Genomic DNA, 14,121 nt, shown 5'->3' with positions numbered 1-14,121 from the left:
CTACTTTTTGAGTTATTTTGCACACGGACAAACTGACAAACCAATGGTAACGAAAACATAACCTCCTCCCTTAGCGGAGGTAATGATTACATCACAGATCTATGCTTATCCCAGTGAATTTAAAAACCAACATGCCTGTCGGTGTGATGACCTTTTTTTTTTCTGCTCATGCACAAAATGGAACTCAGAACTGGCCTACACGATGTATTGAGATTGATGCATGTGAAGTTGATTGTTTTCTAGTATTGCTGACATTCATATTTACCATATGTATTATGTACAGTGTAACTAGTGCTAATTTTTATTTCACATTTTTTTTTTTCAGCCCTGAGGTCTGGATTCTAAAGGGGGAGACCAGCAGCACATGAGGCAGCACATGATGGATCAAAGTCGGGTTTCTCTGAGGACTAGCATGTTTAGAACAAGTACTACTGGCTGGGTAGTATTAGCTACCCTTGCCACTCTAGTTAGCTTTGCACGCTGCGATAGTACTTCATCAGCTTCACTTAGTGCATATCACCCATTGGAGTACATCTATCCTGAGGAAGGCAATGAATTCAGTCACTTTGCCAAGGACCCTAAGACAGGGAACTTTTATATTGGGGCAAATAAGGCCCTCCTTCAGCTCGATGCAGACCTGAACCAGCAGCGCATCGTCAGTACAGCTCCAGACCCTGAGACATGTCAAATCCCATGCAATAACCAAAACAGAATTTTGATTGTTGCTCCGGATCCTATAGACAGACTGATCACCTGCGAAGACTACTCTAAGACATGTCAGCTGCGGAACTTAACAAACATATCCAGCGCTGAGAGGTACCCAAATGTTGTCATCAATTCTGGATCTTCTGCTGCTGGAGTTCTTACAAGTGGAGAAAGCCCTTACTTGTACATAGGAGTTGGCCCAAACTTCCTTATCAATCAAGTGGAAAAAATACCCTATGTTACAAGATGGGATATGCAGCCTCCCTTTTACTTCAGTTCAATGACAATTCAGCAGTCTAACGATGCTGCCAAAGTGAGATTTCAAGTTAATTTCCATGATGGCTTCAGCTATGAGGGGTTCACCTATTTCATCACAACCCAGCAGCAGCTGCTAGTGAACAGTCATCCTGATGATGCCCCATATGTGTCTGTGCTAAACAGGGTCTGCCAGTCGCCAACTGCATCGCTGGATTCCTTCACCGAATTACCAATAACCTGCTCCTCAGGAGATAGGGAAATCTCTTATAATCTGATTCAGACTGTGGAAGTGTCTGTTCCTGGAGCGCACCTGGCAGATTCTTTCAGTTCATCTGGGGGAGCCTTGTTGTATGCTGTGTTTACAGCGGAAGAGGTACCTGAGGGTGTGGAAGAACCTCAATCTGCTCTGTGTATCTACAAAATGTCGGACATACAGGAGAAGTTTCTTGATGCAGTATTTGCATGCCTGACAGAGGAAACTCCACCAATAAGTCACCTGCCGGGTAATTGTTTCAATTTCCAGGTGAGATGATTCAAATCGTAATTGGAATCGTGTTTGTAATCCAGCATTACAATAAAGTTTCTAGATACAGGTTGTAGGTGTGAAAGCGACCTTTGATAAACTAAGTCAAAGTGGACAGCAGAATGAAATCAGTTCTACTGAAAGTAGACACATGAAAGAAAAGTTACAGATTCAGCGAATTGGCACAAGTTTTAACAGAACAGGGACATTGATGGTAACATACTGTGCTGTAAATTACAGTAGATGAAGCAAATATCTTGGTAGGTATATGGTAACTCTCCTGTTGGCCCTATTGGTTTGTACTACAGAGTAAAGCCGAAGTACGAGAGTCGAATTTCGGCTGTGTCGAAGTAAAACAGTCAGTCCCTTTTGTACAAAATACACGTAGTTTACATCACTTGAGCCGAAGAAGATTTGTCTGGCATTCTCATTACATTTAGAGGAGAACAAAAAAAATCGGCATGTCGCAGAACCCCATCCCTGGCCTGCTGCAGGTAAGCATGCACACTCACCGTACCGCTCTGCACGCATGTCGAATACATACACATGTATACATGTATACACACAGCACATCGATCGATCCATATACAATGTACTTTATCCATACACACAGCACATCCATACTTTATCCATGTCAGACCAGAACTCCTTGGTCAACCAATCGCTGCTTTGATATTTTAGTGACAGGCCAAGTGGGCGGAGCTTTGTTTGTGCGTGCACGGCTGGCTGTATAGTTTTGTTCAATGGAGGTAGGATGGGCCTGGGAGAGTGTTTGTCTCAGGGTAGGTTGACAGAGATGGCTACCTATGTTGCACCATAGACATAGCACATGCACATTGCCACATTAGCGCAGACATTCACAGAACTACGTTTAACTACTAGTATTGATACAAATTCCATGTTCAATTTAGAACAAAATAAGAACATTATCTTCAAGAACAGACAAATTTGAATGCAAACACACACAAGCACGCACACACACACACACATGCATGCAAATGTACTATAATACATGTACATAACTGTGAGTCGAAAAAAAGATCGACTCTCGCGAGAGTCGAATTTCACTTAAGTCGACGCATTTTTGTCAGTCCCGAGAGCTTCGACTCATGCGAGGTTTACTGTATTATGAAGATCATGGTTATAGTCAGTAGATGACTGCAGTCCCTTTCCCAATAAATGTTATCATTTACTGCATGTGCTATATACTGTACATGTAAATGTGGAAATTTTTGCACATTTGGCATGACCAGAAACCAGAGCGAAAATAATATTTTTGCACGTCATACGTGTAGGTTCCACTAGTAACTGGACCAAATGCATTTTAAAACTAGCAATTGCTTCAAGCAAAAACACAAGCTCGTCTAGCAAGAGATCTAGCTTGAGTAATTGCTTTAATAAATCCATATGCGTAACCTTTTGCTTGTGCTTATACCTTTTGCTTGTCCTGCACAAGCAATTCGGTGGATTCCAAATACGGTGCGCCACCTATCGGTTGTAGCGGACAGGCCGATTTTCAACTTTGGGGTCGACATCGCACTATGTAGCTAGAGCTACGCTGCAGCGCAGCAGACAGTAGCTGCATGCGCAATGCACTGTTTACTGTACAATAGCTGTACTGGCCTAGCGCCTGGCGATCGGTATATGCGGTAACTAGAGGTAGACGTCTACGGCGTTACGGTCGCGTCGCCACAAAGCACAGCGGACAAAAAAATGGCAGACCCCCCAAACCCAAGGCCCAAGGCGAAAATGGCAGACCCCCAAGACCTAGCTATCTTCCGGCGAATGCGAGTCGACGAACTGAAGAAATACCTGAATGATCGTGGCATACCAACCCGAGGAAAAACAAAGGACTAACTTGTTCAGCTGTCGGAGAAATGTGGGGATAAATATGATGTTCTTGAACCGTGTGACCACGCAGAATCGGAAAAGAAACGAAGGTGTGTGCGATCAGCGGATATCGGATGGGACTGAAGTCAACTTGTACGATAGGCCAGTAAGATGGACTACAGTTAGGGATCTGAGTACTATGCCTGATCTGTCGCTTGGAGATGTTTTTGCCTACCTTATCAAACAGTGTGATTGGACCCCAGAAAGGCTAGCAAGCTTCAAAAAAGATGATGGCTACCTTATGTTTAAGGACAATCACGTTGAAGATGTCCATATGGGATACATCCAGAGCCACCCAGACCACATTTACATCAAGGCAACTGTGAAGCCTGAGCAGCGTCTAATGGCAGAACGGTACGCTACATGGGTACTACTCACAACAGACGCTTTAGGCCATTCTGCTGGCTGTGGATGTGTTGCACTGTTGCAGCGTAAGTTTGCTTTTTCTGTGATTTGTTGATTTTGTCATCTGTTATTCATGTTAGGGCCTAACTTCAGGCCAACCAGCCCGGGCGCCCGGCGCGGCCGGCTGAGCTGAGCTGTGCTGCTGCATGTGCATATAATGCGAGTAATTTTGATGTCGACTTTTTCCCATAAGACATTGCGGATTTCGGCGTGCCCGCTACAACCGATAGGTGGCGCACCGTATATGGAATCCACCGAATTGCTTGCATTTTCAACAAAAGGGACATCATGCCTGTGCGAACACAAGAACAAAGGCTGGTGTCACAGCATGTATTTGAAAGGGCTTGTGTGTGTGTGTGTGTGTTTATGTGTACGGAAACATTTCCTTACATAGCAAATGGAGCTATGAAATGACACTCATACATTGTAAATGCACACACAGATGCATACTGGCTGATTCCCATCACTACTTATATTATATACATTGTAGTAGCCCGGATCTGCCAGGTTCGCATGTGGAGAGAGGTCTCCTTGCTCTCCACCGAAGTGAGACATCCTACCTGTTTTTCATCACATTTTGCATGCTATCCAGTGGACATTCTCATTGTTGAAACAAAAAAGTTTCTTACAGTCTGTACACTACTAAAAGAGGTATTTCACTGAGCGGTGAACGTTTGCGAACGTAAAGGTTAGGGATCACTGTCTGAAAATAACTTATTCTTGAGTCACACACGGCTGGGTCACAAAACGGATTTCATCCGGGTAAAAATGAGCCGGATTAGTCCCGGAATGGAGGGCAATTTATGCTACAGTCACACACGGCCAGATTTCGAACCAGGTCCATAAGGAATTTAAACGGTATCGTCCCAGTTTGAGCCATAGAGACCCATATTGACCCGTATCAAACTGGATAAAAATCCGCTTTAAAATTCTTAACTGAATCCTTTTTGACCCCTATCAACCCATGTCAACCCGCTACGACCCGTACCGACCTGGATGTAAACCTTGTCATCATCTGTTGCATGAAGGCAATGCGGTATACGGCAAGGGTTTTACGCTGCGGCACAGTTTTACGCTGCGGATTGCAGCGGGTTGATGCAAGTCAATGCGGTTTGAACCAGGTCAATGCAAGTCAATGCGGTATGAACCGGGTCAATTCGGATATCAATACGGAATTGAAATCCGTGAGAAAATTTTGAACATGACCAAAATTTTGTCACCACCGTACTGTAGCTCCCAGAATCCATCAGGAATTGACACAGGTTACGATGCGGGTCAATGCGGGTCTCTATGGCTCGAACCGGGTCGATACGGTTTTATTCCTTATGGACCCCGTACGAAATCCACCTTGTGTGATTAGCATAATGTTCCTGGGAATGAAACATCCATAAATTTGAATGCATTAAAAAAACGGCCTATGATAATGAAACATCTGCAATGCATATTGTCGCTGGGGTGACAAGACCTTGAATCTGAAATTATGGTGAAAATGACTGTTTTTTTATTACCGGTAATAGTTAAATAATGGGTTAAGTGATATCCTGCCCAAATCCCAACTGTCTTACTCCAAAAATGAAGCCACCACGTCATGTCAAAGGAAAGGCTATCCCATTAGCTGCAGTGCTTTTGCCACCATGTTTTTTGGCTCTCCTGAACATTTGACCTTTGTGATCGCTCTTCGTCTGGCGTCCGTCATGCGTCGTGCGTCGTCCGGCGTGCGTTGTGAGGGGAGGGAGATGGGAAGGGGTCCTAATGGGGCCCAAATTTTACATTTTCATCTTTTTCTTGAAAATGCCATGATGAATTTTCACCAAACTTGGCAGGTACATGTAGCATCCCTAGGGGGATAGAATCTCAATTCCATCAAATGAGCACCATGCCCCACCCTGGGGGCCCCCAGGAGGGCCCAACCAACCTCCCCACCCCCCCCCCCCCCCCTGTACGGAATCTTTAAAGATTTTCTCTAGAACCAGAAGTGATTAAGCTAAGTAAATACCATGAGTCAGTATATTGATGACTGTTGTTTCAAGTTTGTTCATCGGATAATTAGGGGTATCCCCCCTTGGGACCCAGGGGAGGTGGTGGGGAGGGGTCCTAATGGGGCCCAAATTGTACATTTTCATCTTTTTCTTGAAAATTCCATGATGAATTTTCACCAAACTTGGTAGATAGCATCCCTAGGGGGATAGAATCTCATTCCCATCACCTACGTACCTTCCAGCCCCGGGGGGGAGGGGGGGGGGGGGGGGGGGGGGGGGGGGGGGGGGCCTAAATTGGGGCCTAAATTGTTGTAAATTTTCATCTTTTTCTTGAAAACCCAGTGATGAATTTTCACCAAGCTTGGCAGGTAGCATCCCTAGGAGGATAGAATCTCAATTCCATCAAATGGACACCATGCCCCACCCTGGGGGCCCTCAGGAGGGCCCAACCAACCCCCAGTAAGGAATCTTTACAGATTTTCTCTAGAACCAGAAGTGACTGAGCTATTAAAGTTAAAGGACAAGTCCACCTTCATATACATGTGAATTGAGTGAATGCAGCAATATTTGTAGAACACATCAGTGAAAGTTTGGGGAAAAATCGGACTGTCCGTTCAAAAGTTATGAATTTTTAAAGTATCTGCACAGTCACTGCTGGATGAGAAGACTACTAGAGTGTATGATGTCACATGCGTACAACTTTATAAGGAAAAATGTAAAGAAAATTTCACAAAATGTTACTTTTTTGAAAAAAGTGCACATTTCCTCGACTTGTCAATGACGTATGTTAAAGGATAATACTATTCCCCTTGCCTTCTGAAAGAGGGAAGTTCAGTGTTCTTTTATTATGCGAGAAAAGTGAAAATATCTTGAATTTTCCTTATACTTTCTTTATATAGTTGTACGCATGTGACATCACAAGCTGTAGTAGTCTTCTCATCCAGCAGTGACTAAGCAGAAACTTCAAAAATTCATAACTTTTAAACAAATTGTCCAATTTTCCTCAAACTCTTGCTGATGTGTTCTATTGATATTGTTGCATTCACTCAATCCACTTGTCTATGAAGGTGAACTTGTCCTTTAATACAATGTGTCAGTATATTGATGACTCTTGTTTCAAGTTTGTTCATGGCAGAATCAGAATGTACTTGGCAGGTATTTTTTACCAGTGTGATGGAATATATGCAAATGGACACCATGCCCCCAGCTCTCAAAGGTAACCCCACCACAAGTTTTCCAATGTTTTCAGGTAAGAGTCTGCTGAAATGCATAGAAGGTGAATTTGCGATACTCAGGTGAGCGCGAGACCCCTGGGTCTCTTGTTGTAGATACGAGGTCTTGTCGCCCCAGCGATGATATCTTCGTGTACCATACTATTTTGGTCATTAGAGTTTTATGGTCAAAGTCATGTGGAGCAACATATTACTGGGGGCTGTACTTCAATGCTTGTCCAGTGCATGCCAGCTGCCCCTGCTGAGTTTTGTCTGTTCTAATCTTGGAAAGGTTTTGTCATAGACTCTCAATTTCACCATGAATGCTGTACAATGTAGATGATATAGAGAAACATTGTTGGAAATACACTGTATTTTTGATTGAAGTCATAAAAGATCTTTTTATTGTTTTTTCTTCTCCAGGTCACTAGAGAGAAAGCAGAGGATTTACAATGTGAAGATGACCCTTTTTACAACTATGCAGCTGCCCAGGAGCCACTCCCTGCTGAAGCAGTGCTGGAATTGGATGGGGTGCATGCCACTTCAATCAGCATTGCAACAGAGGAAAAGGAAACTGTGGCATTTATTGGAACAGAGACTGGCGACTTACTGAAGGTACAAATCATTCAGCTTGCCTTGTTCTGCTATGATAGCATGACAACAGGCATAGTTTCTGCATGTAAAGTGCTGATGTAACTGATACGAGGCAATGATGCCTACAATTATGTGTTGTTCAATGTATTAGACAGATTAAGATACACACAATGTGTTTGGTTGTAACTCTGCAAGGTTTGAGAAAAAAAATAACACCACTGCATGTATTCCTTCAGCTAAACAAAATATAATTCAACTCAAAACATAGTGAGCAGAAATATATGAGCCTGTATTTTTGTCTGGGCATGCATAAAATCAAAAGTCACAAAAATTTCTTGTGAATTTTAAGTGAGGGATGACTGCCTGGGATATTCCAATCCAAGCTTGAAAGACCAGGTTTCATTCAGTAAGCACTCTCATCAATTTGGTGGATTTACCACTCTAGACAAAGTCTGCCAAATAGAGTGATTGCATGAAAAGTGGAGCCATCCCAGCAAACTGCGCGAAGTCCAACTGCTTTGATTTGATTTTGTTGATTTAACAGTTTTGCAACTCAGACCCCTGTTAACTCCCCCCCCCACCCCCCACCCCCCCAAAAAAAGAAAAAAGAAAAAGAAAAAAGAATGTGGTGGTATCCAATTTGGTCTCCTTGTGAAGTAGGGCATTACTTTTTCTTGTTGTGTAACACACATGGACGCAGAGATTGTGAATCCACTGAGTTGTATGGGATGTATTTGAAGGGCAATGCTAGCATTGTAAATGTATATATTGAATGATTGATATTTCTTTTCAACAGGCCCATCTCAACAGCAGCTCCTATGCCAGGAAATATGAAGTGGTGACAGTAGGTTCAACACCAGTCAAACAAATCACCCTCTTCAATTCTTCCGATGACCAGCTCTATGTTCTAACTGAGCAAAAGGTATGATTGAGAACTCAAGCTTTGATAATGCCCCTTATGGATCAAATGTGCAATTGAGAGATATTCTTCATTAAATCAGAGCAATGAAGGGATAGTTGTAGTGAAAAGAGAGTCACTGTATTTTTTGCAGAATTGCAAAGAAAGCCCCACTGTGATGTCAAACTCTATTCTTCTTTCCTGGTTTGTAGCAGAAGGTTTTTAACCCATTGAGGACGGGTCATGTGACATTCATAGCTTGAAGGGGCTTTTTCTTTTGAATTAGAGATCTGCAATTATGTTATGTGCCTCTCTCCAGGCTAAAAAAAAGGTCATTTTCAAACATTTGCAAAAACCACTCAGAAAGTTTAAATGGAAGTTGTGATATCATAGTAAAACATTTGAAATTTAATATTCAATGGCTGTTTAAATATTTCATATGCCTTAGCATCCCATGGGGAATGGGAAAATTGAAGCTTTCTTGATCAAATATTTCTATGTATTCCATGTATTTTGCTAATCAGGACTTGTCAGCCTATTTTGCAAGTGGTCACATTCACTGCTGAGTGCCACAGCAGCAGATTCAGCAATTAAATAGTACACTGTATGCCATGCAAGTATAGTATTTCTTTGATCAATTGTGACTTGTATGACAGTTGACTGAGTGGTTGAATTCAGGATTGCAAACCACAATGATGGAATTCAAAAGAAGTCCTGTCAATTCAAAAAGAAGGGGGGGGGTGGGAGGAATTTCCACTTTGTAGATGAACATGTATGTATAACTGCACAACACACTTGTGGTATGGGATTGCAATGTTTTCTCGAGTTTCATGACTCTTGGTTGACACTCAAAATGCCAAAAACAAAATAAAACAATGAAACACATTATACACACTGCAAAATAAAATGCCTTTAATGTATTGCATTCTTCTAATTTTATCATTTGTGAATACTCACCTCAGAGTTAATGTGGTACAGGTGGCAATAATTTTGATGTTTTGATAATTAAAGTTTACCTGGCGTACAAATATTAAACTTAATGTAACATTTCTCTCTTATTACTGTGGTACTTTGCACACTGCTTCTTTCACACTCTAAAACTTTTAACTTTCTGTTGGATATTGGATTTTGTGGATTTATTGATGTTTGTTATACAAAGTAAAGTATAAGCATAGAATTCTACTTACCTGTTGCTGAGATTCTTGCAGAATATGCATTCATTACTTCAAGAAGATATGATATCAATGTCATTTTGAATATCAAATAAAAAGAAGAACACCAGGTAGCCTCAATGTCATGACATTGGCAAAATTATCTGAAGATGCTCATATGGTGCCATGTTTAAAGGACAAGTCCACCTTCATATACATAGGGATTGAGAGAATGCAGCAATATTAGTAGAACACATCAGTGAAAGTTAATAATTTGTCAACATCTAGATGGTTTTGGCATCCTGTAGCTGTGGCAAGTTTTTACTCTAACTTTACTGTGTTTTCCCCTTGTTTGCTTTTAACTGAAATTATGTCTCCATAGAATGAGGGATCATTTTATTGTGTGCATTGATGATGATGATGTGGTATTTGTACACTCACATGCCTTCCTGTACAGCAGCTTGATTTTTACCTTCTGAAATAATAATGGTTATGTGCCATACTCGTTTCTAGATACAAACTTTTTTTTTTGTCCATTTTTGCAGCTGGTACGTATGTCTACAGTAAACTGTAGTCAATACACAACGTGCAGTGAGTGCATTGGTGACAATGGAGCAGACGATGGTGACCCGTACTGTGGATGGTGCACATTAGAAGCAAGGTAAGGGGAAAACAGAGGGTGTGACTACTTCACATGTATCACCCAATGCATTCACCGTATTCGAGCCGTTTTTTTTTTGTGTGTGTTCTTTTCTTTTGTTTTTTGAGGAGTATTACAAGTGGTCAGGAAGATGCTAGGGAGAGGAAGGAGCTCGTGAGCAAACTCTTGTACTACTTCATATTCAATCAATTTTCCCCAGGTGCACCCGCTACCGCGACTGCATGCAGATGGAAGAGCCATCAAGGTGGCTGCCATTCAGCTCAGAGGAGTGTGTGGGCATCGAAGACACCTCAGTGGGCCTCAGTCTCCCTGTATCCTCACCTTCGCAGACGGTGAGTTACCTTTAGATTACCTTCACAGTTTCCTCTCCACACCTCCGTGGTTGTTGTCGAGGAGGAGTTCTCTTTTTTTTTTCCTTCTTTTTTTTTTCCTACGAAAGGCAGTGTTTGCATAATTTGTTCTGTCTAATTTGATTGAGCGACTCTTTATGCAGCAGTCGAGTCTGTTTGAGCGTGATGATACAATGATATTCTGTTTAGAATGAAAAAAAAAAGGGAGGATATATGAGGTTCTTCTGTTCTGTGTGATTCTGAGTTTTGGTACGTATTGCATAAAGTCTTATGAGTTTTTTAAATTTTTATTTAACCATTCTCCAACAAAGACAGAGATATGTGAGTGTGATTTACTGCTGTAACTCTACATGATAAACCCAATGCTATATTCACATCAAGTTTCCTGTGCTCATCAAGGCTTCATTTTACTGGTGATGCAAATTTATTGAAAAGGAAGTAAGAGCAATCTGTTTTTAATGATTATTAAAGTAGACGTTATCAATCCTATCCCGTATACAGGGTAGGTTTTGCATACTCATATGTAGTCATATGTAACTGCAAAAGCATTCTAAATGGAGATTTTTGTTTGTTTGTTTGTGTGTTTGTTTGTTTGTTTGTTTGTTTGTTTGTTATATTTGGTATCATGGGTCTTGAGGTTGTTGTGACCTATTTGATACAAAATTTCTTCCAGATTAACAGGGCTTAGAATTTAAAAAAAAAAAAAATAATCAGGATATGTTTTGTAGGCTGTCCATTGCTTTAAAAATAGTTCGAATATAATTAGAATTTTCATCAGTTTCAATTTTGTGTGTTGTTTTTGAGCTGTGCTCGTGCACACCTGCCTGAACTTGAAATGTATTGCAATATAATGGAGGGACATTGCCCTCTGTACATACATGTAGTGTAAAGTGTCTGTGGTATAATGTGCAAATAGTCAGTGTGTGCTCTGTCTGCACCATGTGGGAGGGGCCAGACATGGACACTGCAGTTTGTTTGTTTTTTTCCCCTCTGTGAAAACTCCCAACTGCAACAACAACAAAAACAAAACAGGAAGTGCATTGCAGTTGTCTGCTCGGCTGACTATTCCTGTCACATTAGCAGCTGCATGGGTTGGCATGCAGTGCATTGATCGAACATTTCCACTTTCTGCTTCACAGAGCAGATTACTCCAGTGGTGCTGACAGATCTTTAATGAGATACTTTTACTTTTTTCATTCATTCTGTCTTTTCTTTTTTTTTTAAACCAAATTGAGTAATAGCCACATGGCTGAAAATCTTGATGTGAACAACAAATTTTATACACTAGCATAAGATTTTCAAGATGGTAACTTCAGTACACTTTGAATTACATATAATGAAGCATAACTGAGAAAAAGAGAAAAGAAAACAACGACAACAACTATTAACAGATGAAAAGGTAGGTTCTCATATGATGTTTTGCCTGCTGGACACATGAATTCAGAGACAAAAAAAAAAAAAAAGGTCAAAGAGCTCATAAAGGTACAACTGATCTTACTTTATTTGTGACAGATATGTCGGTTAAGCAGAACTACGTGTACATTGTACAATGTATGTACACTTTCCGATACACCATGTACAGTATGTCAGGTGACGTACAAATGTGTGTGAGCACTACAGCTCAGGACTGTTCTCACTTGAATGCACTCTCCCTTGTAAGGGGGTGGGTTCTATCATGAATACCAAAGAGCTGTCTGATGTAGTGGAAAGGATGTAATTGCATATAACTCTAGGCGATGGCTGTGCTCTGAGACCTGACTAATATCTTTCCGTCTGCTTGAATTGTCTGCCACAAAATATTAAAACCAGTAATGTGCGAGCTATCAAGCCATTGAAAAATAAATCTCATGCTCTCTCTCATCGTCCAGTGTTTTTCTTTTTTTCTCTCCCTTTCTTTCCCTCTATGTCTCCCTTTCTCTCCCTTTCTCTCTCTCTCTCTCTCTCTCTCTCTTTCTTTATCTGTCTCTGTCTCTTTCTTTTTTCTTTTTCCTTTTTTTTTTTTTTTGGTCACTCTTTCACTTTCAGCCTGTTTGGCTTTTTTCATGATCAGTACACTGTATGTCTACTGCTGCCATTGTGTCTTTGTCTGTATTTTCACCAATAGTGATTCCTCTCTCCTTCTCTCTCTCTCTCTCTCTCTCTCTCTCTCTCTCACACACACACACATACACACATATAATTTTTTACACTCACACACACTTTCTCAGCTAATGTTTAAGTTTCATCTCTTGGGGGTTATTGCCCACACTGGGAAGACAGTCTTGGGAACTTTGTAGAGTGCCTTGAAATTCGATGGCTGGACACTTATGTCGAAACCTGGCAAATGAAGCCATGTATAATTGTAGTCTGTCTGATATCAAACTTTAAAGGAAATAAAAGCCCAAATATCAGTATGGACTAAGTGAAAGCAGCAATATTAGTAGTTGAAGACATCAGTAAAAGTTTGAGGAAAAACGGACAATCAATTCAAAAGTTATGAGTTTTTGAAATTTTGGTGTCATCATTGCTTGATAAGAAGACTACTACAGTTCATGATGTCATTTTGGACAACAATAGAATCAAAATATAATGAGAATTCCACAAAATCCCATTTTTTAACAAAAAGTACACATCCCATCAACTTGTTACTGACATGTTAAGGATAATATTAGTCCCATTGCTTTCTAAAAGTGATATCAAAGTAAAGTGCTCTTTGCTTGTGTTAGAAAAATGAATATGTTATAGATTTTCTTTGGATTGTTGTCCACAATTATGTCATGAAGTATAGTAGTCTCTTTTTCACCAGTGACAGCTAGGAAATTTAAAAATTTCATATCTTTTGAACAGATTGCCTCATTTACCTCAAACCTTCACTGACGTGTTCTGCTATTATGGCTGCTTTTACTCAATCAACATTGACATTAGGGCTTTGGTTTCCTTTAATATCATAGATGAGAGGAGATCAATCTTTGTCTCTTCTCTTATGGATAGACCAAGTAAACAAAGAAAGTAGTTTTTTGTCCTAGCACACATCCAATTTTGGCACCACATCAAATATATTTAGTACTGTAAAAGTGGAAATTTTCGCGATGTTGAAATTTTCGCGCATTTCGCGCAACCAGAAACTAGCGCGAAAATAAAAGCACACGAATATTTTTGCTTGCCATATGCTCCTGTTTATGATGTCATGATTCCGCGGAATTAAAAATACGCGAAACTCTTCTTACCCGGCGAAGCGAGAAAAATTAGTCGCGCGAAAATATCCACTTTTACAGTAATTACTATTTTTGAAAATGGTGAGTATAAGTAAAAGTGAGTGAAAGTGAATGTATGTATTAAAAAAAAAAATTACTTGAGCTCGTGCCTGGCTTGATTTAAATGGTTACATGCATAATCATACTCATGCCTACTACACCATGCTAGCTAAGATGCTAGTGTAGTTTCGTACCACCTCGTAAATGACTTTAAAACATGTACAAACTCACTGTAAATATATCACACCTGACACACTTGCTTC

The 14,121-nt window shown here is 40.6% G+C and overlaps 1 protein-coding gene across 1 annotated transcript in view; it reads left to right on the top strand.

Moving 5' to 3' along the window:
• The first annotated feature begins 985 nt into the window (after positions 1-985).
• Positions 986-14,121, top strand: part of LOC139724891 (plexin-A4-like) — a 110,517-nt gene continuing 97,381 nt past the window's right edge. The window contains exons 1-6 of the mRNA XM_071636014.1: positions 986-1,486; positions 3,564-3,743; positions 7,395-7,586; positions 8,362-8,487; positions 10,160-10,275; positions 10,475-10,607. Coding sequence (XP_071492115.1) covers positions 986-1,486; positions 3,564-3,743; positions 7,395-7,586; positions 8,362-8,487; positions 10,160-10,275; positions 10,475-10,607 — 1,248 coding nt within the window. The remainder of the gene's footprint in view (positions 1,487-3,563; positions 3,744-7,394; positions 7,587-8,361; positions 8,488-10,159; positions 10,276-10,474; positions 10,608-14,121) is intronic.

This window comes from Diadema antillarum, unplaced genomic scaffold (genome assembly GCF_040938485.1).
Source record: "Diadema antillarum isolate AM-2024a unplaced genomic scaffold, OU_Dant_1.0 seq00000002_RagTag, whole genome shotgun sequence".
In the NCBI taxonomy this organism is placed as follows: Eukaryota; Metazoa; Echinodermata; class Echinoidea; order Diadematoida; family Diadematidae; genus Diadema; species Diadema antillarum.
The sequence above is the reverse complement of the archived record's forward strand: the minus strand, read 5'-3'. Positions and strand labels throughout refer to the sequence as shown.